Source organism: Pavona decussata, unplaced genomic scaffold (genome assembly GCF_977016875.1).
Source record: "Pavona decussata unplaced genomic scaffold, jaPavDecu1.1 SCAFFOLD_114, whole genome shotgun sequence".
In the NCBI taxonomy this organism is placed as follows: domain Eukaryota; kingdom Metazoa; phylum Cnidaria; class Anthozoa; order Scleractinia; family Agariciidae; genus Pavona; species Pavona decussata.
Window position 1 is genome coordinate 5028583 of NW_028145528.1, and position 26873 is coordinate 5055455.

Consider the following 26873-nt stretch of genomic DNA (forward strand, 5'->3'; position numbering starts at 1 on the left):
CAGTCTTCGAGTGCAACAGGTAAGCTTGACCAGCTAGGCATCTATATTCATTGGTGATGTTTCTTTATTGATTCAAGAAAAATACAGTACCCCATGGTTAGACACCCATCGATGATAACCGCGGTCACGAAACGAAAAAAAAAAAAGAAAATTCCGTTGAAAGATAAGGGTTTTATACTTTGAAAGGGTAAAAGTTTTTTTGTGAGTCTGAGTCTACTAAATATCACCGATATACTACAAAAGTTTTACGAATTTCACACATTCAAAAAGAAAACAAAGACACACAGTACCGACCTGTCTTCACAACAAATTGTAAAATGGTTTAGTAAACTCACAGGTCACCTTTGAGCTCTAAGTGAGAGAAAATCTTATCTTGAATGGACTCTTCTTACGAATATGTGAGTACATTTTTTTCCGAACTGCATTTTTTATAATGTCTTGTTGAAAGTCACGTGTTTAATTTAAGTTCTTTATCGACGAATTATCTTTTGGTCTGAGGCCGGACTCTTCACAATACTCGCTTCAATTGAACTACTGCTTGTTAACACCGTACAATATCTGGGAGGCCAAATTAAATGGGGCGTTACCGAATTTAGAGTATTTCCCACGCCTAGCGAAATTAAGATTTATCAAACAGAGACAAAGGAGAGTAACACCAAAAATGGAAAGTTTTTGCAGTTTATATCAGACTGTTGACTTTCTCTTCCGCTTGCTGACAATAACACAGACCACCAATGAAATATCTGCTGTAGAAAATGCGCTCTGCGGTTAACTTGTAACAGCACATTATTTTAATAGCTCCTCACTGTTTTTTCTTTTTATTGTTTTCTTTTCCTTTTATTGCTAGTAACAAGTGTTGTTAAAAAACAAATTTAAAAAACTTTTACCAACTCTACGTTTGAGCCTAGAATTTCATTCTAGAAATAGACTTTTCTCTAATGTTTCTATTTGTCAAACTAGTTTTATTCTGGTTAGTCCTGTGTGTCTGGTACTGGATCGTAATCCGTGATGCTTTCTTTCCGTTTGCGAATTTTCGCGGCGGCTACCGCGCATCCACTCAGAACAAAAGCCATTAAACACGTGGCCACTGCCGCTGACACGAGGTTATATTTTGCAGAATGTCTCTGCTCATGTGCGACCTGCAATCAAAAGAAACAATTATCTTTGATTTGAAGAGTATGCCTGTGTCACTCACTGAACAATACATCATTCTCATTAATTCACTCTACAGGCTTAAAATATACCATCACATTTATTCCATTGTGCATATGCCACACATTGACATTCAAGAATGTTTGTCCCGTGAACCTAGTTTAATGGCCTTAGCTCTCACCAGTCTCCTGTAGCTTAGTGGTAGAGCATCCGAACTAGTAATCGGAAGGTCTTAGGCTCGACCCCTGATAGGAACACTAGCTCGGATTTTTTTTTCCGAGTATGCCTGTGTCATTTTCTGAATAATACATCATTTCGAGAGAAGGGCAAGGACACTTAAAATCACCTTTAGGTTATCTGGCTGCATATAGGGTGAGAAACAAAGGTTTTTTTTACCAATAGTAGAGACATTTGAGATATTAGTCCTTTGCCGCATGATACTTACAGGTCTTTTTAATGAACCTTGTTTCTGTAACTCCTCCAGTTCAACTCCATCTGCTTTGCCCTCTGCTGTGATTGTTAATCGTGCTCCGTCTTTTTTTCCTTCGCTTGGCTCTTTGGCCTCTTCTTTAAAAAACGTTTTCAAATGCAACTTCTTTTTCAATTGCTCTTCAGCGGAATTTGACTGAGTTTCAGCCTCGTTCCCGCTACCTTCCGCAGCCTTCCCAGCTCCCTCAGCGGCATGGTTTTGTGCATCATGCAGTGCTGAAAGAAATCAAACAAACATAACGGTGTTTAGAAAAGCACTTTTCGATATCTTTTTTCTTGGGGGGGGGGGGGAGAGGGGTGGGGTTGGTTTTGCTTTCAGTGAAATCAGTAACCAATCATACCAAATTTAATATGTTTCTGTTTTTTTTTTTTTTCTTCATCTAACCAGGAGAATAACAACAACAACAATAGCAAAAAGAATCGGGGCTTACTCGCTTTTTCCCACGCTTGATTTCCGCTGTTTTTTGCTGGGATTTTGTAGTTGGTATTCTGATCCCTTCTTACATGTGATTGGACTGTTTTAATAGGCCATTTTACAGTTCTGTGCTTAGTGAAAAGCAGTGAGGTTTGTATTAAAACAAGGTTACCCTCAGCCTCGCTTCCAATCCAAGGCCAGGTCACTAAGCACACAACTGTAAAATGGGCTATTGTCATTTCAAAATTCTTGATTATTCTTCTCCAAACGAACTTCACCGACTATTGAAAGAGGAGGACATAGCCTCGTTAAATTGGCTATATTCAAATTTAAATGAAAAAGGAGGACAACTCACCTGCTTTTACATGAACTATTTTGTCGAATCGCTTTACAAACGCTACCACTGGCTGCCATTTGTTGTTTAGCGCGGGAGCCGTTGCGCAATGATTGGTTGTAAAACACGTGACTGAGTAACAGTTACTTCCCGCTAAAAACGCCGCCTGGCAGCGCTCCAGCTCACAGCATAACAGCATACACACCTCCAGATCAGAAACCTTTCCCAGTTTAGTAAAGTTCCCGGATTTAGTACCATGAAGAAACGTTACGTTTTCCTTAACCTCACCGGGTTCACATGACAGGTCACTGGCTTGACTCAAAAAGCCTGGAGACCACTTGTTTTTACCTGCAGATCAAGAGACGTACTGCTGGTATTGTAGTATGAAATCACTAATCCATAAGAGATTTAATTTAGAACATGATTTTTAAACCACAGTAAACAGCACTACAGGAAAGCGTTAATTTACTTCTCTATATCATTACGGAGTCAATAGTAAGAATATACTAAACAATAACACAAGGAAACAGCGCTCAACAGGTCCAACAACTTTCAATTAAATTGTCACACTTTAAGATTTCATCCATAGATTCAAAAGTTAGAACCACATACACATATCACATTTGTTTCGACTCTGGTAGTGAAATGGATTAGGGAATTGTTCTATGGTTTTGCTTCCGTTTTCACGCCAAAAAACTCCACAATTCAACCTGCTTTCAATCACCTATTCAAAATCTGTTATGTACCAGTCGAGTAAGCCGGTCATGAAATGGCTCACAACAAAGACAGCTATCCAATGTTGGTATAGATAGAAAGGACTTTGACGTTACAATAGAACAGACGAGAGAGTAGCTTGTCTGAGAGCAGCTCGGAAATAGAGAGATGGAACTAAATTAGTTCACATCTGCCACTCAATATCTCCTTTGTCGAATCAGTAAGGGAAATTGCGTACCAAACAATCACGTTATAGTCGAGTTAAGGCACGACAATGGCTTTCAAGTGGTTAAATATTCCAGTCGTTATTACCCTCCTACCTGTCGGTATTGAACCCCAGCCGTGTGAAATGAGGTGCGCTAAGAGAAAAACGCCAAGCGATGTTTCCATTTTATCGAGGAGTGATTTCTGTCATGTTGTATTCTGCGAGAAAGAACCAATAAACAACTTGTGGTTATTCCGGTACCTAATTTAGCACGTGTATTGTTGATTGTCGCTTTAACTGTGGAGTTAATAATGCAACAGGGCTTCTTTGACAGGACTGTGTCACGTAAATATGGGAGCGCGCGTTTGATTGGTCGTACGCAAAAAACTGTAGGTGCACTTTACCGTCAAATTTTAGTTGCGCCTGATTTACCTTAAAATTTAAGTTGCAAAAAGTTTAAGAAACGGAATTTTATTCCCGAATTTACTAGCTGCTGGTAGTTTTACGAAAATGCCAGCTGACCTTTTTTTGACATTTTTAACTTACAGTGTATTTTAACAATATTCAGCTTGATTATTCCACTCGCGGTTGTTGGATATTAGATGATTATAGCCAACGGCGCTACGCGTCATCTTATATCCAACGCGTGCTCAGAACGTACGGCTCACTCGCTTTCATTTCAATCAGATTTCAACCACGGACGTCTAATTAGAACCACTGAACTTAGAGCTCAATAACACTGTCATTTTGGCGTTGTGAGCCACTTACATTTTGAAACTGAAGAATTTGAAAGTCATTCGCACATTTTTTTCTATTTCTGGATCGGCACAAGTTTACCTGAAATGCATCGACCTCGGTTTGAACATTCAAGAACGGGATAAAAAGTCACAGTATTCAGCAGTAGCGTTTGTTTAATTAGAAAAACAAAACATTAAAACACCACTAACCATTTGTGTCCGGCCATTGCCTCCCCAAACACCCATTACTAACTTGACTTTCCAACGTGTCGGTCGAGCAGTTAGCTTCGTCACAATTTCAGCTACGTCAACTGCGATTCAAATTACTGATGGGAATTGAATATGCACTGACTGTTCCGCTTTTACTAGAGCAATTTACTCTCAAAGTAAAGTGTATTTTCTTTTGTTTATGGTTATTGCTCCATTTTACTGATGAGTGTTACCACTTTTTATAGGGGTTAATTACACCCGACGTGACCGAAGTGCGTGCGATAGATGCGTTTCGTTGTTTTTTCTCAAGCAAGGCGCGAATAACTGACATTGGAAACGTAGATTTTAAGAGCGTCGCCGCAGAATCAAGTCCAGCTGAATTTCTTAGGAAATAAAATACCTCTTCAAATACTTGAACCACTCCCAACTCTTTGTTTGGGATAACCATTCTTGACGTTATTTTTAAGGTTTCAATAATTTGAAACTCGAAGCGAAACCTATCAACTGTTACAAGGGAGTACTAAAGCTGTCTTACCTGACAAATTGTACAAAGAAAGTTCCTCCCAAATTCTCTTCTCTTGATTCTCGTTCGAACTCGTACTTTCCAAGAGGAAACGCCCTTCACAAATATAATTAAATTTCATTTTATTTCACTTCCTTAGCCCGGCACACCCCTATTGTGGAAATTTCTGTGGCGTGACACGGGGAGTTAAGTTCGATGTCACGTGTTCGTTCTAACCAAACTTAACGTTATTGTTTGGCGGGAAACTTGGCCACATGTTAATCTGCAGGTACCATATTGACATGTAGGTTATACTCGTGGAAAGTATCCCCAAATTAGTCCCTGTTATTCTATTCTGTTCTATTATTCCCGAAAAATCCAGCCATTGTTCTTTAATTTCTAGCCTTAAACCCACCTATTTCTCAATTATTCTAGTAAACCTTTCCCTTATTTTCGACCAGGCCTCTGTGATCCCTGGAAAGAGGACCGGGCGAGCCACGTACTGCCCCCAAATACTTTGGAGTTTAAATACAAGTAAGCGGGCAAAGAAATATTTTAATATAAAACGTTTGATGAAAAACAGCCAGATTATACTAAATACAACACAAAATAAAAGCCGAAATCTGGAAGATATCAATCTAATTTTTCTAGTCATTTTTGTTGGGGAATTTTGCACCTGTTACATTTAGCGTAATTATTCCGGATCTGATCTCATGACAGTGCGAGCCTAATTGAGATTAAACAAGCAAACAAAAAAATGTGACAAACATCGTTAAGTACCGTTTGACAAACTATGCCAACTATCTGCCGAAAAATGTCTACTGAATTTATACGCGTACGCTAGCACTCTCAAATCTGCGTAGTTTATACTCCAATTGAAGTTTGGTCTCTTTTGTACTCTGTTCGCTGGAAATGCTGTGGTGTGCTGAGTTGTTAGCATGGTGAACTTGGCATTCACACTGTGGAGGGGTACTTGGGTCCTGCTCAAATGGAAATGCCAGTTAAACCTTTCAAACATCTTCACTACAACATGTCTGTGTGTGACGTTAAGGCCACTTTAGATGGGAAGGCGAACTTCGGATTACTGTTAGCCTCCCTCTGTATTTTTATAAAACAGCCCGGGATTTATTCGTCAGATAAATAGACAAATCGTGTCATTAAAAAGTAAGCTTTATTCCCTTCTAACACGTCAATTCACTGTTACTACAAACGCAAACTAAAAACAAAAAAACAGTCTGCAAGATTACGCTATGCTCACCCAAAACACTCCTCTCTTATTAACACTGGGGTGCTAAGTGTCTGTTCTGTACATAATAAATCTCTTCCTTCATCTATACATTCTACCTTTCACTGCAGTCACTATATTCAACTAACTAACTAACTGACGAGGCCGGCCTACTTTGATACCAACAAGAAAGTGAAAATATATTTTTTTCATGCACGAAAATGAGAGCTTCGTATATTACATAAGTTGGTTATAATCGCAACAGAAACTGAAAGTTCTTTAGACTGTTATTACAATCGTTAGCTTGCTTTTTTATAACCAAAACATAAACGTTTGGTAAAGTCGTGTGTTCACAGTTCATTAAAATTTACTTTTAACGTTATTTCAGCTTAGTCTGAAAATAATGGACCCAAACATATTTGCTACTCAATTCAGAGTTGAAGATCTCAACTATCGTTTTTAACGTTTTTGTACTTAAGAAACCAAAGTTTTTCTTTCATAAAGAAAACAGGAATTTCAGCTTGTTCGTGTTTTAAGTCGGTCTTAATCCTTTCAAAACAAGCCTTTAACTCAAAACAGGTGTAGGAGATTTTGGACACACAGAGCTTGCCATTTCCTTATTTGGATGGTGAGATCATGTGACATTATGGGCCGTCAGGCTGTGGGTCATCGATGAGGTCATAAGCTGCCCGTGCTCTGTGTGCGAGAATTCTTTTAGTAGCGAATGCAATGGACGCTGTCCCCACAATGGCGCCGGCCACACCACATCCAATAGCCACGGCTAAACCGGAACTGGACGTCTTGCCTGTTGGGATCTGCAAACATTACGATATTATTAGTAGACGATCGTTTGCGTTTGCATCAATCAAGTGAATATGAATATTATTAAGACATCGCCATAAATGTTTCGTTTCTCATCGACCTCTCTCTCGGGAAAGTAGAACCATCGGTCGGCTACGAAGGAAAAGCCAATGAAAGAAATATTGACAACTTAATAAATCAATAACTGCAGCGAGCCATGATTACTATATGTTTCCCGCGAGTGACATTTCACAACGTGCTATCTAACTAGTTTAATGGCCTTAGCTTCTACGAGTCTCCTGCAGCTCAGTGGTAGAACATCCAAACTAGTAATCGGAAGGTCTTAGGTTCGACTCCTGATAGTAGCACTCGGATTTCTTTTTTTCCGAGTATGCCTGTGTCACTCACTGAATAATACATCATTTCTATCTAAACTGAGTTGTTTGAACTCGTCTTTATGAGGGCTGATTTAAATGTGAAAGTCACTTGAACACCTAGGATACTCTTCTCTCGTGTCGGGCGGGCGGGCGATGGGAAAGGAAACACTTTACAGGGGTTGTCAGTACCTGCAGTCACTAGTAAATGTATTGACAGTCAACTTTACTAGAAAACGAAGAACAAGGATTTGACGCATTTGTAAAACGTAACCTCTTAAACTGTCATTTGGCATACCTTGCTTCTAACTTGCTTTCCTGTGCCAAGATCATCTTCACTCTCTTGTCCTACAAAAGCAACAGAAGTCAAGAATTTATATTTTAGTCAAAGTTCAATCGTTAGTAACTCTCTAATGCTAAGATACCGTTAAGTTTCGAAGATGAGCAGCGTCCGCTGATGGTAGCAACAACACATGATGGTTGCTAATAAAAGCCGAAACTGGAGAACTCTGCCCCTCAGAAGTAGCCAATTCTCAAACCAGGAAGTAATGAAACTGGTTTAAAGTTTAGAATACAAAGGAAATGGTGCGGAAAAAAGAACGGCATCGAGTTGATTATTTTTGGAAAAAGAAAAGGATAATTACTCTCCGAAAATTCACTGGGTCCATACGAGCTGAAATTACTTGCAGTTAGGTTGTTCACTCAATTTTATCCACCTTTTATACTTGGCTAGAAATAGCAGGGGTAAAAGGAATCTTCACTGGTCTGCACACACATGCTGTTACTGAGTATTATCTCTTATTTATCGCTAAGTTTTTTTGCATGATGTAAATTCGTCCGTCTTAAAGTTTTAGCCCGGGTCCGCAGTAATTGGCCTTAGCTGTTGCGGTATCCCTGTCCATGTATTTAAAGTTACTTTCAGTTTCTGTTATGTCATTACATTCTTGCGATGTCTATTGGACAAAGCTAATAAAGAAATAAATAAATAAAGCCCACATCCCGCAACATCGTCGCCTCATACATAAGTGGCTCGTAATGAGTCTAAAGTAATCTTAAGATCTTCAGTGGGTCAACAAGTATTTATACTGCGTTACATTTAGGATGTCATGCAATACTGTCACACCATACATATTTGGCTCCTTCTGTAGTCACAGTCAGTGGTAAATCTCAAGAGAGATCTTCAATGGGTCCGTTATGTCACGCAATACTGTCACACCATACATACCTGGCTCGTAATAACAGTAATAAATCTTTAAATTGAAAGGATCTTCACTGGGTCCATACGGATGAGCGCCATCCGCTGCATCAGTGTTGCCCTGATCATCATCATCAAACTTGATAAACTCGCTGGTGACTTTAGTTCCCGCCACTTTCTGACACTGAGCGGAGTCGTACGTGAGAAGATAGAAAGGCTTGAGCGCGGGAAGCTGAATAGGATTGTTAACATTCCCTTTTGTACTACAGCAGTAGTTTATCGTCGTGTGAGATTTCTCGTAAGTTCCATCGGGTAAATCTCCGAAGTGTTTATCCTTATAGTCGATTTCTGATTGTTCATCGTCCCAGCGAATGAACCCTTCTTTGAGTCCACTTGGGCACATTCCTGAGGGTAAAAACACATCGATCAGTCAGCCAATAATTCGATATTGCAATGGTTCTTGCCTATTTAAACCGACGGATCCGACCGACCAAAAACGACCATCCATTCCTGGGTCTGTCTGTCTGTTTTCCGTCTATCAGACTGTCTTGCAGGCTCAACAGAAGCTTATGTGGTCAATCAGCTTGCCAGCCAGTCAGTCAGTGGGTCAGTCAGTCAGTTAGTGGTTCAGCCAGTCAGTTCGTCAGTCAGTCGGTCAGTGACTCAGTCAGTCAGTCCGTCTGTCCGTCGGTCGGTCAGTTGGTCACTGACAGACAGTCAGTCACTCAGTCAAATAGGCAGACAGAATGCAACTCAGTTGTTATGCCGCAACTGAACGTTCTATTTGTACTTTTACAATCAAAACACATTCCTGTCATTTCTCTCTCCTTACCTTTCTTATACAGGCAGTATTTCCCTTCCGGCCAAATCTCACTGCCCGTGTTTCCATTGTTTTTCACTTTCAGACAAAACTTCTGCTGAATGCCATGCGCGGTGAAGTTGCCGGGCATGTGAAAAATGTTTGACCGCTGGTTTTCATTATTGTCGTCCTCAGTATCGTGGTAAGTCCAACCAGTTTTCCATTCTGTGATTCCGTCTGATGGACAGCCCGTGGTAGGCATGGGTAGACCGTACGTACCACCAGGCCATTGAACTACAAGCAGAGATATTGGTTTCACTGTAAGTTCACCTGGTCCCGGTTGTTCAAAGAGCGGATAACTCTATCCAGTGGATAAAATGTACTCCAACCAATGTTTTTTATCCGCTGGATAGCGTCTCATCCGCTTGATAAAGTTATCTACTCCGGCTTTGTACTGCTGGGGCCTGACCTTTTTACTGTAAGAATTCACGTTACATTTTGTGGTTATGAAGGGATTTCAACTTCGTGAGTACCAACTGAAGAACCATTATCGTGAAAGTGCTGGGACATCCAAAACAAAGAAAATTCAAATTTGAGTGGATAAGTTGGTATCCCAGTGCGTGGCTTGCGTCCCAGCATGGCGAATTCTGTACCATGTGACCGTTAGCTGAAAAGGGTCCATTTATTATTGCTATTATTAATTTACTATGATGGCTTTTAACCAGATTTAAGGACCAAAAGTTAACCACCTTGTTCAGCATAAAAAAAAAACATCACAAGAAAGTCTGAATAAATGTAAATATATGAAACATATTTGAACTGCGGATGAAAGATCAAATTGAAGAAAGATTCTCGCAGTTACTACGCAACTTAAGCAGTTGCGAAAAGAAAGCCTGATAAAAATCAGGCTTGAACGGGATTCGAAACCATGACCTCTGCAATGCCGGTGCAGTGCGCTACCAAATGAGCTATCAAGCCAACTGGGAGCTGGTCATATTGTGAGTTCGTAATATACCCGTGAAGTATGAATAAATAAATGTAAATATATGAAACATATATTTGAACTGCGGATGACAGATCAAATAGAAGAAAGATCCTTGCAGTTACTACGCAACTTAAGCAGTTGGAAAGTACCGCTCGGTAGGTTTCATTTGAATGATCACACTCTGATTCACGAACGTAATTTAATAAGGATTCAAACAGGCGGATGGTACTGTTACCGACCTATGTACAGGGCTCACCTTCGGCTTTCACTACAGTCGAACAGAAGACTACCAACGCAAGATACCAACACCACATCTCTCCTCTTGCTCTCATCTCCAGTCAGTCACTTGTCTGTCAAATGCAATGGACGAAAAGTCAAAGGTCTATTCAGTCGATCTTTAATGGTTCAAAAAATGTACTCGCACAATCGAAACAGGTTTTGTAGGTTTGGAAATGACTGCCTGGAATTTTTTACTGGCCAAAAGAGTATCCCAGATAACAAGGCGATTGTAAAGCGGAGTTCCACCGCATTTATCTTTAGCTTGTTGATTTGTTTTGCTAGTTTTAAGTCGAGCAATTGACAATAGTTAAGAGATTTTAGGAAGATTTAGATTTTGGATTTTAGATTTTTGAGATTTTAGCTTCGGAATTTTTCGCTCGCTCCTCGCGTTTGTTTGGCAAGGAAATGTCAGCTACACTGGCGGGAAACAAAAGGAAACGCCTCGCACCTTGGTTACCGGACCTCTCGAGAAACGGCTTCGTTAAACATGTGTTTGTTATCTGGTGTCGAATTTTAGCGAAATTTTGTATTTGAGTGCTTATTCAACCATTGTAGGTTTACATGAGCACAAGTAAAACATGATTTTGTCGCACGGCCAGTTTCGTAGAAGGTTACTTGTACGAGTAGACCTTCTATTGGAAGGCGATTTAAATTCCGACTCAAAAAAGGATTAGTTTCGCGATTATATAGCATCAGTGAGTTTAATTTTTTGATATATCTTGATCTGTACTCGGTTTATTTTGTAGAGATTGCCACCTGTTCATAATAATAGTACTTTACTGAAAAATCAGTCTTCTGAAACGATTCTAATATAAGAAGAAATCGACATCAGGTCGACGATTGAACGAGTAAAAGTAACTATAGAGTAACTTCTAATTCCAATTCCTTTTAGCTTTACAAACCAGACCGTTCTTTTCTTTAAGCCACGTATTTGATTAGCGCAATTTTCTCTTTAACTGTGAACACCCATTTTGAACTTTGCCTCTTTAGGACTATGAAAACAATGAATTTAACTCACTTCCAAGATCTAATTAGCAATGGAAATTTAGAAAGACAATTCACTGGTTTGAAAAGAAACAAAACGATTATCACTTGGGTTTTAAAAACTTACCTAGGAAATGGACTTCCACCATATTGAGTCCGCAGAGAGGAAACATGACGTCATGGGATAATATTATCTTGTTTCTGTCGGTTTCACACGCTGACTGTTCACGCTCTTTGCTTCAGCCAATCACAGCGCAGAATGGGGTGGTAAAGTTCGGGTAAATCGCATCACTGCATGCTTCACGGGTGAGATAATGGCGGGAAAACTTTCCCGCGTTTTTACATACGGGTAGTCAAACGCCAGGACGGGTGAAAAGGGATTGACCACCTTGCGTTTCTCAACTGTTTTCATTGGTTTCTATTTTATCAGAGATTACGTTCGTTATTTCAAAAACGCTGTCAAAAATAAAACAGTCTTTTAACCAAGAAGCAAGGGATGTCAACATGATTGAAAACCAATTAGGTTGTGAAAATTTTGCGAGATTTTTCAGCTCGGTGTTATTACCATAAAGTAATATTAATAGTATATAGACCATTAAGTGATTCATGATACCAAGTGACAATTTTTCGCACTGATAACCGCCGGTACCTGCTGACCTCGCTGGGTAACAATATGTTATGCCCTACATGAAGGAGTTGTTGTGGCGGGTTGTTCCATGTGACTTCCGACTTTGGGAAGTACACACTAGACATAATTTATCAGGGACCTTAAGCAGCGACAACAGTGAAGGCCAGCGATAACGTCAGAAAACAAAAGGTTTTAATTAATTAAAAAATCACTGGCTCTGGACGTGTGTTATAGACTGGGGTACATTTCTTTGTCGTCCTCTGCAAAACAACGTGAAATGGCCACATTTAAGGTTTTTTGGAGAACGTCTCAAATTAAGTAACTAGCTATCTCCATTCATGTATATAGTACTGGTAATACTAGTTTTTTTAGAGCTTTCAATTTTAAGTTTTGTACGTATTTTCCAGTCTTCAATTCGTATGAAAATTGTGAAAAAAAAAGTGTTTTTCATTAAAGATAATAGGCTGATTTAGCAACAGAACGGGAACGTCATTTGAGGATGCGAGAGCGCGCGGAATAGTCTGGACGCTAGTCTATTTCGTACAAAAGCTTCAACAGCGCTGCGCATGCTCATATCGTTTCGTGCTTACGGAAAGCTCAAGTGTGAATGTATTGGCATGAAATCTTTTGCCTGAGTTGTAGTTCGCGAGCTGGTGACTTTTTGTGTTTGCGGGAGCTAAGTTTATTTCGATTTGGAGATACTGATGTTATTGGCAGGGGACTTGTTTCTGCGATGTGCAGCAAGTAGAGGAAAAGTTCCGCAAAATATTAGTAAAAGTGACCAAAGGGTCCGGCTGCAAAGGCACTTCTGCATCAAGTAGGGACACAGGAAAATACAGTGTTATAGTACATTTTTATGGGAAGAATTATGGGGAACATGTTCACGGGATGTTTTATTTTTCTTTTATTTTTTGTGATTTATGAATACAATCGCAAAAATTAGGATCCGCAAACATTTCATGCGATGCGGTGTTGTTGTGCAGCTTTTACAGGTGGAAACCAAGTTAATAAACTTGCCGCGTGGCTAAGCTACTTTAGAACTGTCTCAAATGGCTCACCGCATCTCAGGAGTACGCTTCGGTATAAATATTTACGAACGCACTTGTTTAAATATGAGAGGTAAGCACACCAAGCAAAAGAACAAACAGATGAAGTGCGTCCAGAATGAAGTTTAATATTAGATGTGTCAGTACGAACGAGTGTACGGTATTTGGTAGGCAAATTACAGCGGTTGGTATTTTCTTGATCCTAAAGTGTCCGATTCAACACCCTAGACACTCCTTTTTTCCGGTGAGTTCCACTGATTTTCCCCTTCCTTCGATCTAAAAACATTACTGCGTTTGAAATTACGGAGGAGAAGTTACATGTAGGACTGTTCTTACTTTTTTGGACTCTTTCTGCTTGGTTATGTATTTACACCAAAATCGTCTAACACCTTGTTGAGTTCATCTTGTGCCCAGAGCTTTCTCTGTGTTATTTCTTCTAGTTCCTTCCCCAGAGATTCACGTTTATAATTCAGCACATCCATCTTCCTTTGCGCCAGCTGAGCCCTAACCTCCGACTCTCTGTAGCTGTTTCTCAGTTCCTCAATTTTTTCTCTCAAGGACAATTCCTCTTCTTCACTCAGCGTTCTTTTATGAGTGCTCGACTGCAAATCGTCGATGTGCTTGTTTACTTGCACCAGTTTGGCGTTGAGATTTCCCTCTAGTTCTCCTAATCGCTCGCAGCGTTTCTCCGCGAGTTTTTTCTGCAGCTCAACAACTTTTATTCTTCGTTTGGCCTCGTCTAGCTTGTTCTCGTTCAAGGCCACGGATTGTTGAACACTCTTCAGTTTTTCATTCAATGCGCTTTGCGTTGCCACCATAAGATCTTCCTCCTTGCTCATATTTGCCATAGCCTCTTCATTTCTTTTCAAAGTCTCGTTCGTCGTCAAAAGTTGTCCTTCAACACCTTCTAGTCTAGAAGCTATCCGTTTTATCTCGACTTCGGTCATAGTTGCATGCTGTCTCAAGGTAGCAGCGGTAGCCTCTGCGCTATCGATTTTGTCATTAACCTCATTTAGACTCTCCTTAAAAGTCTCGCTTCTGGCCTCAGCCAGATCTAAGCGAGCTTTCAACATCGCCATTTTTTGGCGCAAGTTTTCCGCCGCCATGTTTTAAAGATCTTATTAGCGAGTTGGCTCGCGATAGCACCGCGCGAAGATGACGTCACAATTGGGACGTACTAATAAGATGATTATGGGTTAAGTGAATTCGAATCAGAAGCTTTGGATCATTACCATGTCATAAAACACGATTACTTAACAATACAATCATTGATTAATCTCGTGTTTATTTAATTTCATACCTCTTAATTTTTCTTGTTAATAATTGAAAGCGAGGTGTCTATTAGGTCACGTATTGGCCAGAGGTCTGGGTTCTAGCACAGTTAACTTGAAGATTGCGTGACGACGCTGAAGAACGTCGCTGTAGCTAGGTCGTTTGGATTAAGAACGTCAAATTGTTTATCAGTATTGCGGAACGCGTGTGATGTAAAATGCACTTAAAACCCTCAAATTAAAAGTTCACTTTCGTTGATCTGTAGATGATAAACACTTTTGCTTGTTTTGTAAGTCCGCTTCCGACTAATTGATTGATTGATTGATTGATTGATTGACTGATTGATTGATTGATTGATTGATTGATTGATTCACTGTTAATAAGCTTTTTGAAAGAAATGCTCCTCAAGGTCACATTTTCGGAGCCCCAAAGGGAGAAAGTCGCGACAGGACGAAAATCGGGACGAAAAAATGTTTACTCCGCTAGAAAAAGCAGAATTATCTCTTGAGAATCTACTCTAACCAGCCTTCTTCCACAAAAGTTTGAATTATGCCGCTGATTGGCCAAATTCTATTCCCTGGCTAACAAATAAACTTTGGATTAACCAGGTAGAATCGCTTATAGACTATAACAAACGAATGAATGTGTATGTTGACTTTTCGTATAGCCAAGCTAAATTGGTTCAGTTTTGTTGTATTTGTTCTAACGTTCCTCGGATCATCCTCCGCTGAAAGAACAATGCGCGTACGAAATGTTTGTTTGTTTGGCTGGACTTTGTTTCCTTGTTTTCTTGCGTTGGAAGCGTATCTCTTCCTTGTGTGAAACTTCAGTGGGCGAGCGATATACCTGTTGTATGCATGGGTCACGCAAAAATGGCGATCTGCAACAGGTGAAAATAATCCCACAAAGGTGGTGCGCTGGAAACAGTTCTGTTATTAGCCAGGAAGATACCATAATATAAATTTTCTGGACAACCAGAACCGGGAGTGGGCAATTCAAGTCTGATAAGGATAAGAGTATAGTTCCTCTCTTCTCATTGAAAACTGTCGTTTGCTGCGATTTCGCCCGCAACATCTTCGCCCCTTCCCAGAGGACGGCGCATACACTGCGGGATTCATGTTACTACGGTATCAGAAATCACATCATATCATGTTAGTGAGTAAACAAACAAACAAACAAACAAACCGAGACAGGATAGCATATTAGTCACATTAGAAATAGCCATTTAAAGGAACAATTCGCACTGGTATTCTGTGCGCATTCGAGAAATATGTAGAAAAAAAACTGTAGACAAAGAAAATATAGCCGTTTTATACAACGTAATTAAATGACTACCGTGATTTTATTTCTTTACTCCTGAGTTTTGTTATTTATGTTACTTACTGTTGGAAGCTATAGCCCTACTGAATTATTAATCCTTTAGAGCCTCACTTCTCAACTAGTATTAAAAGGACTAAAAGATTATAACGAAAAAAACAATGCTGATATTTTCAAAACAAAATTGTCTCCATGGTGGTCATTTATATTTGTTCGCCTCTGGTGTCGTTCACTACGTCACTTTCCGATCCAATCTCGCAGCTATAACAGTGAAAGAATAAATTAAGTAATCCCTCATGTTCCAGCAGTAGCTGTGGTTATTAATTTGGAAAGGAAACGTCAAATATTTGGAGTTAAATAAGGAATTAAAATGACTCCAGAAAAGGAGTAATTTTAAACCTGAAATTTTATCTCCCTTTCTGGAGTTAAGATTTCTGTGTGCATAATAGTCTTGCAGCTCTGCCAGGTAGCTCTGTGTACTTTCTGCACACGCTTACACTCCTATATGCAGTATGCAATGAGGATCAAATCCTACCCGAACAAAGATGGTGGATAACTGATCTTTGAAACAGACATGCAACAATTTTACGATCGTGCAAAAGCCGTTCGTTCGCTGTAGACTGACAATTGATCAAGGGGGAAATTTCATATATGACGGAAATCAGATCAGACGGAATTTGACTCTAAAGGTCGAGAAACTTTGAGGCGGGTAGTAACGTGTCAACATTAGCTTCAACAACATGTATTTAAGATAACAACACAACTTTTTAGTAATATTTATAAACAGACTGTTACCAAGATACCCATTTGCGCGGTCAAAGTTGCTTTAGTTACGCAACATTTTTTGGATTCTCAACGATCCACCGAATTTAACGAAAGACTGCTGAAAACGCCAAGGATATCCTTGTGGCCTCCTTATTCTGCTGACATAATTAGCATTAGAAAAGACAGAAGTGGTTTTTACAATAACTGTCAAAATTCCCGCGCGTTGATTGGCTCGTAGCTATTGGCTATAAGAGTACAGACAATAAAAATGACGTCAGATGTGACGCTCCCCCTTTCTCAACGGAAATAAAGCAGTAACAAAAGGAGGGAAGTGGTTACGTACTATAATTCCCCTCTTTTTCTTCTTAAAGCCAATTCCGCTCATACATTTTCTCTGTTATTGTAACAAAACAAATCGACGGCAGTTTTCTATGGTCTATACTCTAAATAGACCATAAAATGAAGCCATAAAATCTTCAAAACTCGGCAGTGAAACGCTCGCCGTTTCACTTGAGTTTTGAACATTTTATGGCGCCATTTTATGGTCTATTTAGTGTACAGACCATACAAAACTGCCGTCGATTTGTTAATGAGATCCTGGAGCGTCTGTTCGGCAACCCTGGAAGTTCTGCCACACCCTTAATTGTTGTTTATTGTGATGTTGTCAGCGCAGCCGGAGAACTACGTCAAAGATGTTAAATTCCTCACCGCCAACCCGTAAAAAAAAGAGAAAATCACTATTAAAGGGCACATTTGATTCACTTTACTTTCGGACGTTAGTTTGTCAAGAAAAGAGGTCGGGTTGATTACAGTCCAGCATTTACAGTTACCTGTTTTTGCCAATTACTTCTGGGAAAGGTCAGGAACATCCCTCCGTGATAGTAAGTCATTCGAATCTATAAATGTTTGAATATGATATAGGATCAACGTCCTCTGTCACAGGTAGTTAATCTTTGTTTTGCTGTACTGATTAGTTAGGCTATTAGTTTTAAGCTAGGGTAGAACCAAGTTGTTTGTATCCTCTTGATTTTACCCCGATCTAGACTACGAGCAACAATTTTCTTTCGCGCTCGCGTCGTTCCTCTGAGAAAATCAAGGACTGCTCACAGTCTAAGCCAGATCAGACGAAATCGTCTTATATTCGATTGCGGGAATTTGTTCTTGATCTCCTAAGCTGAGGTTTCTTTTGGAACAATTTGACATTTAGCGTTAATAATGGCAGGTTTAACGCCGGGCTCCAAGTACTACAGCTTACATGGCTGATTTGACCGTATTTACAAAGTAAAATCATGATTACATGAAAACTATTTAAAGTAAAAAAGCCAATATTACCGATTTCAAAGATACTAAACTCGCAACAATCTCTCATTTGGGGAAAGCTGTCTCTTAACTTCTGTTAATCGAAAAAGCGGGAGATATACTTGCCGAATAAATTCCGGAAATCTCTTCGATTTGATGTTTAATACCTACTACTGAGCCTTTTGTTCAAAAGCCGTCTTGTTTTATCTTCTTTTAAAACGGAGAACTTGTTATTCACGACGGAAAATTTCTCTTTGGCGGCCTTATATTTGACTGCGGTTTCCCATATTAGAGACAAACTTCCTCCACAGATATGAATAGAACAAAGGCATAAATTGTGGGAGGAGAGGATGGGCTGTTATCTCTTAAGCGGAGATAAGGTGTATGGGAAGTCCCAAAGACTACAAATTGTTTTTTATTGCGGCGTTTTCTTATGAAATTCGGTATGTTTTCCTCTTTACTCTGAGATATACAGTAGATGTTTGCGCCATAAAGGCCTTAAAAGCGGGAACTGTTAGGATTTAATTAAGGCTGGCATACGAAAATAAAAATTCACGTTTTTCGTCCGAAGTACCGAAAAAATTTCGAATGTAAACCTTTCCGAACATAAGGCCATCAAGAAATTTCAGACGCAAAAATCCTTCTGATAATAATTCCTGCCAAATATTGAGTCCATAAACTGTTGGAATTAGCTGTTTTAAGCTGCTTGCATTACGATCTTGAAATATTTTAATCTGTTTTTATTTCATCCGGTCAAGGCCAAGGCCCCATTTTGTAAAGCAACATTCCCTCCAATAAAATGCTTCCCCGAAGATGGGTCACTAAAAATCCCTTAAAGGAACGTTCGGAATTTTACGGTAGGAATTTTGAGCTCGACGCCACACGTCGAAACCCACAATTTTGGGAGGTCCGGCTCCCGGAATATAATTAACATAAATATTCCTTTTTAGTCTATTTTTCCCTGCTAGTGCTAAAAATATGATGTTTACCTTGTTTTAATAGATGACTTCATATTATTTTGGCCTTTGAAAAGGCGGACAACCTACCATTGAATTGTCAAAAATTTCAACAATGATTTGCGTTTAACATGCATTTGTCGAAGCAAGGTCTTCAAGCATTGGTCAAGGTGTTGAAATCGTGTTTAAACAAATTACAATTTTGTGAACATTTTCGTTAAATATCGCCTATACATGTCCTGCGAAAATGTTGGCCCGATCAGGTTGAATCCGATTGAACGGCTGGGAACGGCGCCGAGATATTGCTCGCGACGCTCAGTTTCAACATTTGCCCAACACTGCGTTCAACTTTTGTTAAAAAGTTGTTGAACGAATGGAAATAGAAGCCAGTGTATTGACCAAAACAAATGGGGTATTTTTCTGTGCTGTTATTTAATATGCTTTGCAAGGTTTTTGAGTCTGTGGATGATATTCTTGAGAAGCGTTTTGCTGTGGTGCTGTTTATTGTACTATTGATTGTGTAGATGAGAAGCTAAAGGAAGGCAAGGGGGACCAAGGGACCAGTCATTGAGTAATTTGTTACAACAAAGGCATTAAATTGATCAAACCTCATAGTCAACGTTTGGGGGTATGACGTTTGATCTATTCAATGTCTTTGTTGTGCAATACATGTATTTTGTGACGTTATATATACATAGTTTTCGCAATGTTGCACGTTTATAGGCTTTTGGCGGCAAACACTTCTATTGTTAGATGTCATGTGACTGAGCTAGCCAATGAATGAGTGCGTTTTGGCGGGGAAAACGTCAGCTGTTTAACAATTTTCCCACAGAAATCGCGCGGAATATCGCCTGATACTTAGCTGACGGGGCCGTAGGCCGAGTTGGCTAAAATCAGGGGATATTCCACAAGATTAAACAGGATAATTATTTCGTTATTCAACACATTGATAACAAAGTGCACTTTTATTGCAGAAAAGCTGGATACGAATTTTAATTTGTCATCTTTCTCCCAGACACAAGAAACTATGTATACCGTAAACTGCCGCTTATAAGCCCTGGGCTTACACGACTTCGTAAGGGGTTTTCGATGAGCTTATAAACGGAGGGGCTTATATCCGAGGGGGTTTGTAACCGGAATAAAAGAAAAAAACGTTTCGAAATGAGCTATAGCAGTGTTGATTGAAATACGTTTTTCGTATACTGGTTTTTAATTAAGCTTTAAAATGTCAACATTTGGAACAAAATTAAAACTAACAACACGAACGAAACTAGAGGGGGCTTATACCCTGGGGGGGGGGCTTATAATCGGATGAAGTTTTTGGTTTACAGGTAGATGGGCCTATAAGCGGGGGGGGGGGAGGGGGTGGGGCTTATAAGCGGCAGTTTACGATATCGCAGGAACCTATTGTGTACGGAGGACGAATATTCAGTGTACCATGACCATACTTGGGCAGTGTTACAATGTGTCACCTGAATGTGTTGAATAATAATTAACAATAGCAGTAAATGACACTCTCTTGTTGTACACGTTGTCTCTCGATATTGCGCGAAATTACCATTTTTTTTCTTTTTTTTTTTTTGAACTTGGGCTCTTATGTACAAGTAACGAATTCAAAGACGAATGTCTAAGCTTTTCCTCCCCTTCAAGATCTCCCCTCGATCCTCTTTTCCTCTTTTCGATAGCTCTGTTCTTTAATACTGAGACTGGTCTCCTTTCCCAATACTGACTTATCTTCAGGCTTCCTGTCGCAGGAACTTTCTCCTTTACTCCTAGTTAAATATTCATATTTGTCATATTGAATTAGATCATGGTTTTATTCGTCGAGATAGTTCGTTTTAAGCCAAGTTTTAATTTCAAACGACAGGTGTTTCAGTGGTGGTACATCTCGACGCTAGATCAAAGGAACTTGTTTACCTTCGACGCCAAAAGCGGCGTTTAAATTTTCTAAATTGATTGTACTATAGCGCCTTATTAAAAACTCCGATTTGTCTCACAGAAAGATCGAGAGGTCTCTCGCTAAAATTAACTTTGAGGCGTGTTTTGGCGTAATAATAATGACAAATTCATATTAACACTGTCAGGAAATCCACCTTTGTAGTCAGATAATAATATGATGTGATAACATAAGCCATATTTTTGTACAAAAGAATATAGAATTAGGAAATGGTATGTAAAGTTAGTTTTTTAATATTTCCGAAAAGAAGATTACAAGGATATCAAACCAAATTTTCGTGTCCCAAACCGTGACGAAGTTGAAATCGAAATTTCGTTCGCATTCTGAAAGCCATAATTTCGGCAATTTGGTCTTAATTAGGACGCGTCGGAAAGCCACTTAGAAATTACAGGTTGACGTTGTTAGTGAATCTCGACGGAAAAAACTGTTTGTTCCAATATTGCACCAGCTGTATAAGCTTAATTATGCGGGGATTCCAATTAATTATAATGATTAGCATAATTATAACAACACACTCAGAATAATTGACACAGTTTATTTTCCGTTCAGAATTGCTTTTCGAGATGCTTGTATCGAGCAGCTGAAACCGTTTTAAAGCGGTGCATTAGATGCTGTAAAATGTGCTTTAAAGTGTGTTTTTAGTGACAAAAATTGGTTTTAGCACTGTCAAATATAAAGGTTTGATCAAGGTAGTAGGAAAAAAAAATTCACAAATGTCTTAATTAAGTGAGAATAAGGAAAGACCCGTCTTGTTTTGATGCCATTCTTCTCAGCTTAATCATGTCGCTATATCGCCGCCGGCGAGAGTTAATCAGCGACATTTTAAACTTAAAAGTTAAAAACTCTCAGAATAAACTTCTGTCTATAAAAACCTGAATTCTAATATCAGCGATTGGTTTTTTTAAAGGTGTATTTTTAGCTTCAATATTTCACAATATACTTCCGTTAACGAAAATAAACACTTTTGTGCAAACCTTTTTTTTTTGGCAAGAGAGATGACCACAGAATGATAGTTGAATTGTTACTTCAGAACAAAGGAAATTGCATTGAACACATCGTTAGACTGTTTAAATGGAAAAATTGAAATTTCACAAGACGACGTGAAACCGACTAAAATTACAAACAAATTTCTTCATTTAAAAAATAGGTTAGTGTTTTAAGGTTGGCGTATTGAACGTGTGAATTTTATGCTTATAAAACATGAGTAGATTTTCTTTAGTTATGCAAGCTCTGTTGCATTTCTTGGATAAATGTGACAAGTCTGTCTTTAATTTTAAAGCTCAACTTCAGTTAATTTTCAAGAAGAAACGATAAGCCTTCCCCCCAAAAAACCTAAACAATAAACTACAGTTCGTGACGATGCCCTCGAAAACGCAAGGTGTTCACTTAATTGGGAATGAACTCTAATGTCTCACTAAATAAAATTCAAATTCAACCCAAATTAACATACAAGATATTAGAAGCATTTTGTGGAAAAACTGAAATGGTTTGTTAATTTAAGAGATAACTTTTTTAAATATTCAACTGAGAGCTAAAAATGAAAGAACGTTGTTTATGTTTTAGTTTTCACTTTGACGCAATTGCAATTAAGCTAAAAATACAGATAAAAGATCCCACGCAAGTGACAAAGGAAACATCACAATTCTTTTATTTATTGCAACCAATATCATCAGCGGTTTTTTGTTGACTTAACATGAATTGTGAGAAGAAACAAAAAAACTGAACACATCTCTAACGGTTTCTCGACTTTCCTTTACCTTGGCGTCCTGAAGACAACTTATACATCCTACACAATTTTTTTTGAATTTCTCAGTTTCTATGCCAAATTACTAATCATTAACAGCGTTTAGTGGACGCCACCAATTTGCCCACGTGTTAAACAGGTGTATAAATTCGATTATACTATGTTATCAGTGTGAAATCGGACGCCAACTTATTGATAAGGTTGTCTTTTATGAAACTCCCGTCTTTTTTCTTGAGCTTCAAAACCGCGTTTAACGATCCACTGTTCTTATTTCAGTCACCATTGTGAGGCATTAGCGGATTCTCTGTGGGACATATCGCCATCATGTGAGTTATGTACCTTTATTTTCTCTTGTCAAACCAGAATCTATCATATTAATGTTACTCCACTAGCGAATAAGCGATAAACCATGCGTACAAAGTCTTACGGTAAAATCTTACGAGCCACATCTTTTACACATGCTCGAGTATAAATGCTGCATTTTTTAACGGCCCCCGAAAAAGTATACCCCCATAATATCGTTCCTAGCACGAGCAACCCCTACATTTTAGAATTAATGGCTTTCCATATTAAACAGTTTGAAGCTATGAACAAAGGTTTGCGTTTTACTGCGGCAGACCCCAAAACAATTTCTAAAATTGGTTGTATCTATCTTCGGTTTCATTCCGCCCATACAGCTACGAGTATCAAACAATTTATCGGTTACAAATGCAATTTTTTTTTCATCCCCAGATTTAAGAACTTCAAGGGTTTTATTATTGAAGTTGCATCATTATTTCATTTTCACGGCGTTGTTTCAATCTTCAGTCTTGAATTAAGGTTTATACGCCTTTATCCCAATGTGCATTTAAATTTATGTGCTATTTCAATCAGCAAGTTCTTATAAAGGCATTCAAACTGAGCCAGGTATAAACCATAAATGAGCTCAAAGACATCTTTTGTCTCGTACGTTTGATTGAAAGCCGCCAAAATACGTTTTCTTTCTTGAATAAAAGGTGCTCGTAAAGATTTTATTTGCCAATCAAACAAACTGCAAAAATTCACGAATATTCCAATTTTCAAAAGTTCCACGTCACGTTGCTTAGCAACGTTTCTTTTCAGGGAAATTCGGGGGCTCATCCACTTTGTCGTGCCCAGTATTTCACGACGCTTTTTACCTCAGTTCCTTACCATTAACAGGTGTGTATTTCAAAGGGACTATGTCACCCAAGGCGCATGCGCGCCTTGATGAGAAGCACTTTGAAATCGTTGGCCCAACTTTTTCAAATACCGTTGGAGACTCCAGCGAGCTGTTTTCATCTGTTTGAATCGCGTTCATCTGCGGAAAGTTAACTGAAATTTTTATTCTACGAACTTTCTTACAGAAGATGTTGCGATATTTTTGAAAGCTTTTGTAAATGGTGCAAAAGCAAAACTCCCGCGACGACTTGTATGTAAATTAGTCTCAACCGGACTCTACTGCGCATGTGCCCCAGCTGACAAAGTCCCTTTACTCGATTCAGTATTTTAATTGGCCATTTCCGGGTTGCTGTGAGCCTCATTATGAAAGCGAGGCTAAGTGCAAAGCTTTTATATTAAAATTAGTAATTCGGGACTGCCCTATTACAGTTGTGTGCTTAGGGGCCTAACCTTTAAGTTAAAATGTGTCTGGAGTTGATTTTGTTTTGATATAAACCACAGTGCTTTTTCTAGGTAAACCATGCTGTTCTGATGCTAACTAGTTTATATTTACTTACGAAAAGCACTGAGGTTTTTAACAAAACAAATTCCCACTCGAAGCATTGGTCACTAAGCAAAAAACTGAAAAATGGGCTATTGCCAAAAGAGAAACCGGTTTTTGTATATCAGTCTCAGATCCCGGTCTTCTGGATAAGATTAACACGTGGATTCCTTTTATCTCGTACCAGGCCCCTCTCGCTACCTGCTGCTGCGCAAAACAACAACAACAAAAATTCTAAAAAGAGCAAGGCTTATTTCACGGTCAGGGAAGTATATTTTCCAATATTTTGAAAGGTACGGCCTTTCTTCTTCAGGGTACAAACATACTTTGAAGAATAAAGGCCGTGTCTTTCGAAATATTGAAAAATATACTTTCCTGACCGTGAAATCAGCCTTGCTCTTTTTTTTATATTATTTGTTCTACAATTTTTAATGCTGATTAGATCCTTCACTACAAAAAATTTTTCCTGTGGCTAAACACTCTTCTCTGTTTTTCAGGAAGTCTTCATGCCTTACTTCAACTATTGTTCTGTCAGTGATATCATTGGTGATTCTATTTTGTGACAAGAGGTCATTTGTAGCTGCTTCTCAGAAAATCAAAACAAACGAAGGAACGGTGTATGAGTTTGACCGTAAAATGATGTGCCAATTAACTCCATGGAACGTGGAAAAGCTTCTTTATGATTCTTGCACGAAGAAGAGAAAAAGAATCTTAACAGGTAGGTTGGCTCTTGTTGAGTTTACTTTTTAAAGTTGTTGTGGAATCCTGATTTTTCGAAATTCCCGATTCTTCTTCCCGAACCAAAAGTCGTTTCCCCTGATTTGTTTCGGTAGGACACTGTAATTTCCCCCCCCCCCCCCCCCCCCGATTTTTCGAACCCTCGACTCCCTATATTTAGAACTAATTCTTGGCTTCCTTGCAAAAATTTACATTCATGCAGTCAAGAGACGAAGAGTTCCGCCCAAAATTAACACATGTATCAATGCAGTATTGGATTTTGTCCGTTTGTAAATAAAAGAAAATTTCCGTTTTTGTTTGTAAATAAAGATGGTACATACCATTGTTGTAAATCAGGTGTGATTCGATGCCACCGTCGATTTTTCGAACTCCTGATCTTTGGAACCAAATTGCATTTCAACCGGAGGTTCGAAAACTCGGGATTCCACTGCAGTCTCTTTTGAAAGCTAAAATCACACATAATCAAGCTCTGGTTTTTCTCTGGTTTGACCTCATTTTCTCATTTTGTTTTTCCTCGAACAGATGAGAATATCTTACAATCTCCAGAAAAGGCGCGAAGTTTTCTACGAAAATCTACCAGGGAATTTGTCACAAATTATGGCCTATTTATGGAGGAATGTTGCATGGAAGGGTGTCGCGCGGAAGAGATTTTGGAACATTGCGTGGTGTCATATTAAAAAGTAAACAATGAGTATTGAATTAAGAGGAACAAATATATGAACGGTTTAGTAAAAACAAATAAATAAAGTAACCAATCACACAAATAAATAATTAAGAAGTAGAAATGTTCAAGATACTGTAAAAAAAAAGAATATTTCCTTTTCTACACAAGAAATACGTAATGTTTTTTTGTTGTTGTTGTTGTTAATTTATTGAGTGCAAAAAAAAAAAAAGACTTTTCGTATTTCTTGTGTAGTGATCGTGTATTTGCTTAAAAAGCTACAGTTGTTATAATAACCACTTTGTTTACTTTATAAGAACTGTTTTCCTTGTCTTCATGGAGTTATAGGACGCTGAATGAATGAATGAATGAATGAATGAACTTTATTTAAGTGTCAGAGTATTAGGATGTAATCATTAGGAACGCCAAGCTGTTGTAAAAGGCGAGTGAACGGTTTATATTTTTCAATAAGTTCTATTCCTGTTTCGTGAGATAAAACATTTTTTGTCGAAGAATGTTGTACTTTTAGAATTGTTATATCGTTTAGATGGAAACCGATTCATTCATAACCGCATAACCTTTGATGACATTGTAAAAATGCTACCGTAAGAGGAGCCTTTGTAAAAATGCTACCGTAAGAGGAGCCTTTTCAATACAATGAGGTTTCATTAATCGTATAAACACCAACACCGCGCTATTTTGAACTCGTTGGCTGAAAACTGGTTTGTCTGAAATGTTGCTCAAGTTCAGTCTTTGCAGCTCTTCCGGTCAAACTGTTTTGCCGCTTTTCGTATGAGAAACTATTTTAGAAACACAATATTTGTTTTTTTGTCCAAATGTTTGGGCAATGTTTTTTGTCCTTTACAATAGTTTATTTGTTTCTAAACCTCGAAAATTCCCCACACAAACATTGGTTGGTATCAGTTTAGCTGTCACTTGTTAGAAAATAAGCATACTTTGAGAGAGAAGAAAACAGACAGCTGGAACCTCTCACCATTGTTTTATTGTGTTTGTGGTTTTTTTTTTTTTCTTTCTTTTTTCGACACCGAAAACGATATTTTAGATTCTTGTAAGGTTTTATTTTCTGTTATTAACCTCGAACAGCGTCGATATAAATGTAAGCGCTTTCTTAGTTTTCACTCTATAATTAGCTAATAGGCGAAGCGCAAACTATGATTGTAATTTATGAAAACTTATCAACCACGATTGACCATGCAGTCAAATGCAGTTAGCTCGCACTTTTTTCACAATTCTAAGAGCACGCTAAATCGTTAACAATGTCGTTTTATGACGCTCTTTTTGTAATTAATTTAACGATCCGGACAAGGAAAACTTGATAATCTTTTGTCCTAGCTAATCTAAATGATCAT

The 26873-nt window shown here is 38.6% G+C and overlaps 4 protein-coding genes across 9 annotated transcripts; 1 reads left to right on the top strand and 3 right to left on the bottom strand.

Annotated features, from left to right (window-relative positions):
* On the top strand, positions 1-25851 carry LOC146470359 (uncharacterized). Of its 6 annotated transcripts, none has more exons than XM_085122476.1 (4): positions 1-19; positions 22661-22710; positions 24602-24822; positions 25365-25851. In XM_085122476.1, coding segments are annotated over exons 2-4 (378 nt in total). In that variant the 5' UTR covers positions 1-19; positions 22661-22708; the 3' UTR covers positions 25520-25851. The 6 variants fall into 6 exon arrangements, with proteins under 6 accessions (XP_084978602.1, XP_084978598.1, XP_084978597.1 ...); XM_085122472.1 differs by lacking the exon at positions 1-19 and adding an exon at positions 9381-9472; XM_085122471.1 differs by lacking the exon at positions 1-19 and adding an exon at positions 17159-17309.
* LOC146470360 (uncharacterized) lies at positions 807-4927 on the bottom strand. Its single transcript, XM_085121988.1, has 5 exons — positions 4792-4927; positions 3425-3527; positions 2412-2738; positions 1598-1857; positions 807-1139 (listed from the first exon to the last, which is right to left on the bottom strand). Exons 2-5 carry the CDS (start codon positions 3492-3494, stop codon positions 972-974), a joined length of 825 nt encoding a protein of 274 aa, XP_084978114.1. The 5' UTR covers positions 3495-3527; positions 4792-4927; the 3' UTR covers positions 807-971.
* Positions 5911-11768, bottom strand: LOC146470361 (uncharacterized). The gene is made up of 6 exons (XM_085122469.1): positions 11528-11768; positions 10394-10487; positions 9186-9446; positions 8384-8758; positions 7457-7506; positions 5911-6798 (listed from the first exon to the last, which is right to left on the bottom strand). Exons 2-6 carry the CDS (start codon positions 10467-10469, stop codon positions 6628-6630), a joined length of 933 nt encoding a protein of 310 aa, XP_084978595.1. The 5' UTR covers positions 10470-10487; positions 11528-11768; the 3' UTR covers positions 5911-6627.
* LOC146470362 (uncharacterized) lies at positions 13265-14254 on the bottom strand. The gene has a single exon (XM_085121989.1). The coding sequence runs from the start codon at positions 14178-14180 to the stop codon at positions 13434-13436; it is 747 nt and encodes a 248-aa protein (XP_084978115.1). The 5' UTR covers positions 14181-14254; the 3' UTR covers positions 13265-13433.
* Positions 25852-26873: the final 1022 nt, after the last annotated feature.

What these genes read in the sequence shown, in the direction of transcription:
- LOC146470361 (XM_085122469.1), bottom strand. Translation starts at nt 10,469, where the DNA reads ATGAGAGCAAGAGGAGAGATGTGGTGTTGGTATCTTGCGTTGGTAGTC. An exon ending in GACTGTAGTGAAAGCCGAAG is followed by an intron (nt 9,447 to 10,393) that starts GTGAGCCCTGTA and finishes CTCTGCTTGTAG; the next exon opens with TTCAATGGCCTGGTGGTACG. An exon ending in ATACTGCCTGTATAAGAAAG is followed by an intron (nt 8,759 to 9,185) that starts GTAAGGAGAGAG and finishes TTTTACCCTCAG; the next exon opens with GAATGTGCCCAAGTGGACTC.
- LOC146470359 (XM_085122476.1), top strand. An exon ending in GAGAAAAAGAATCTTAACAG is followed by an intron (nt 24,823 to 25,364) that starts GTAGGTTGGCTC and finishes TTCCTCGAACAG; the next exon opens with ATGAGAATATCTTACAATCT.
- LOC146470362 (XM_085121989.1), bottom strand. Translation starts at nt 14,180, where the DNA reads ATGGCGGCGGAAAACTTGCGCCAAAAAATGGCGATGTTGAAAGCTCGC.
- LOC146470360 (XM_085121988.1), bottom strand. Translation starts at nt 3,494, where the DNA reads ATGGAAACATCGCTTGGCGTTTTTCTCTTAGCGCACCTCATTTCACAC. An exon ending in CTGGGGTTCAATACCGACAG is followed by an intron (nt 2,739 to 3,424) that starts GTAGGAGGGTAA and finishes CTTGATCTGCAG; the next exon opens with GTAAAAACAAGTGGTCTCCA. An exon ending in AAGGTTCATTAAAAAGACCT is followed by an intron (nt 1,140 to 1,597) that starts GTAAGTATCATG and finishes TTTTGATTGCAG; the next exon opens with GTCGCACATGAGCAGAGACA.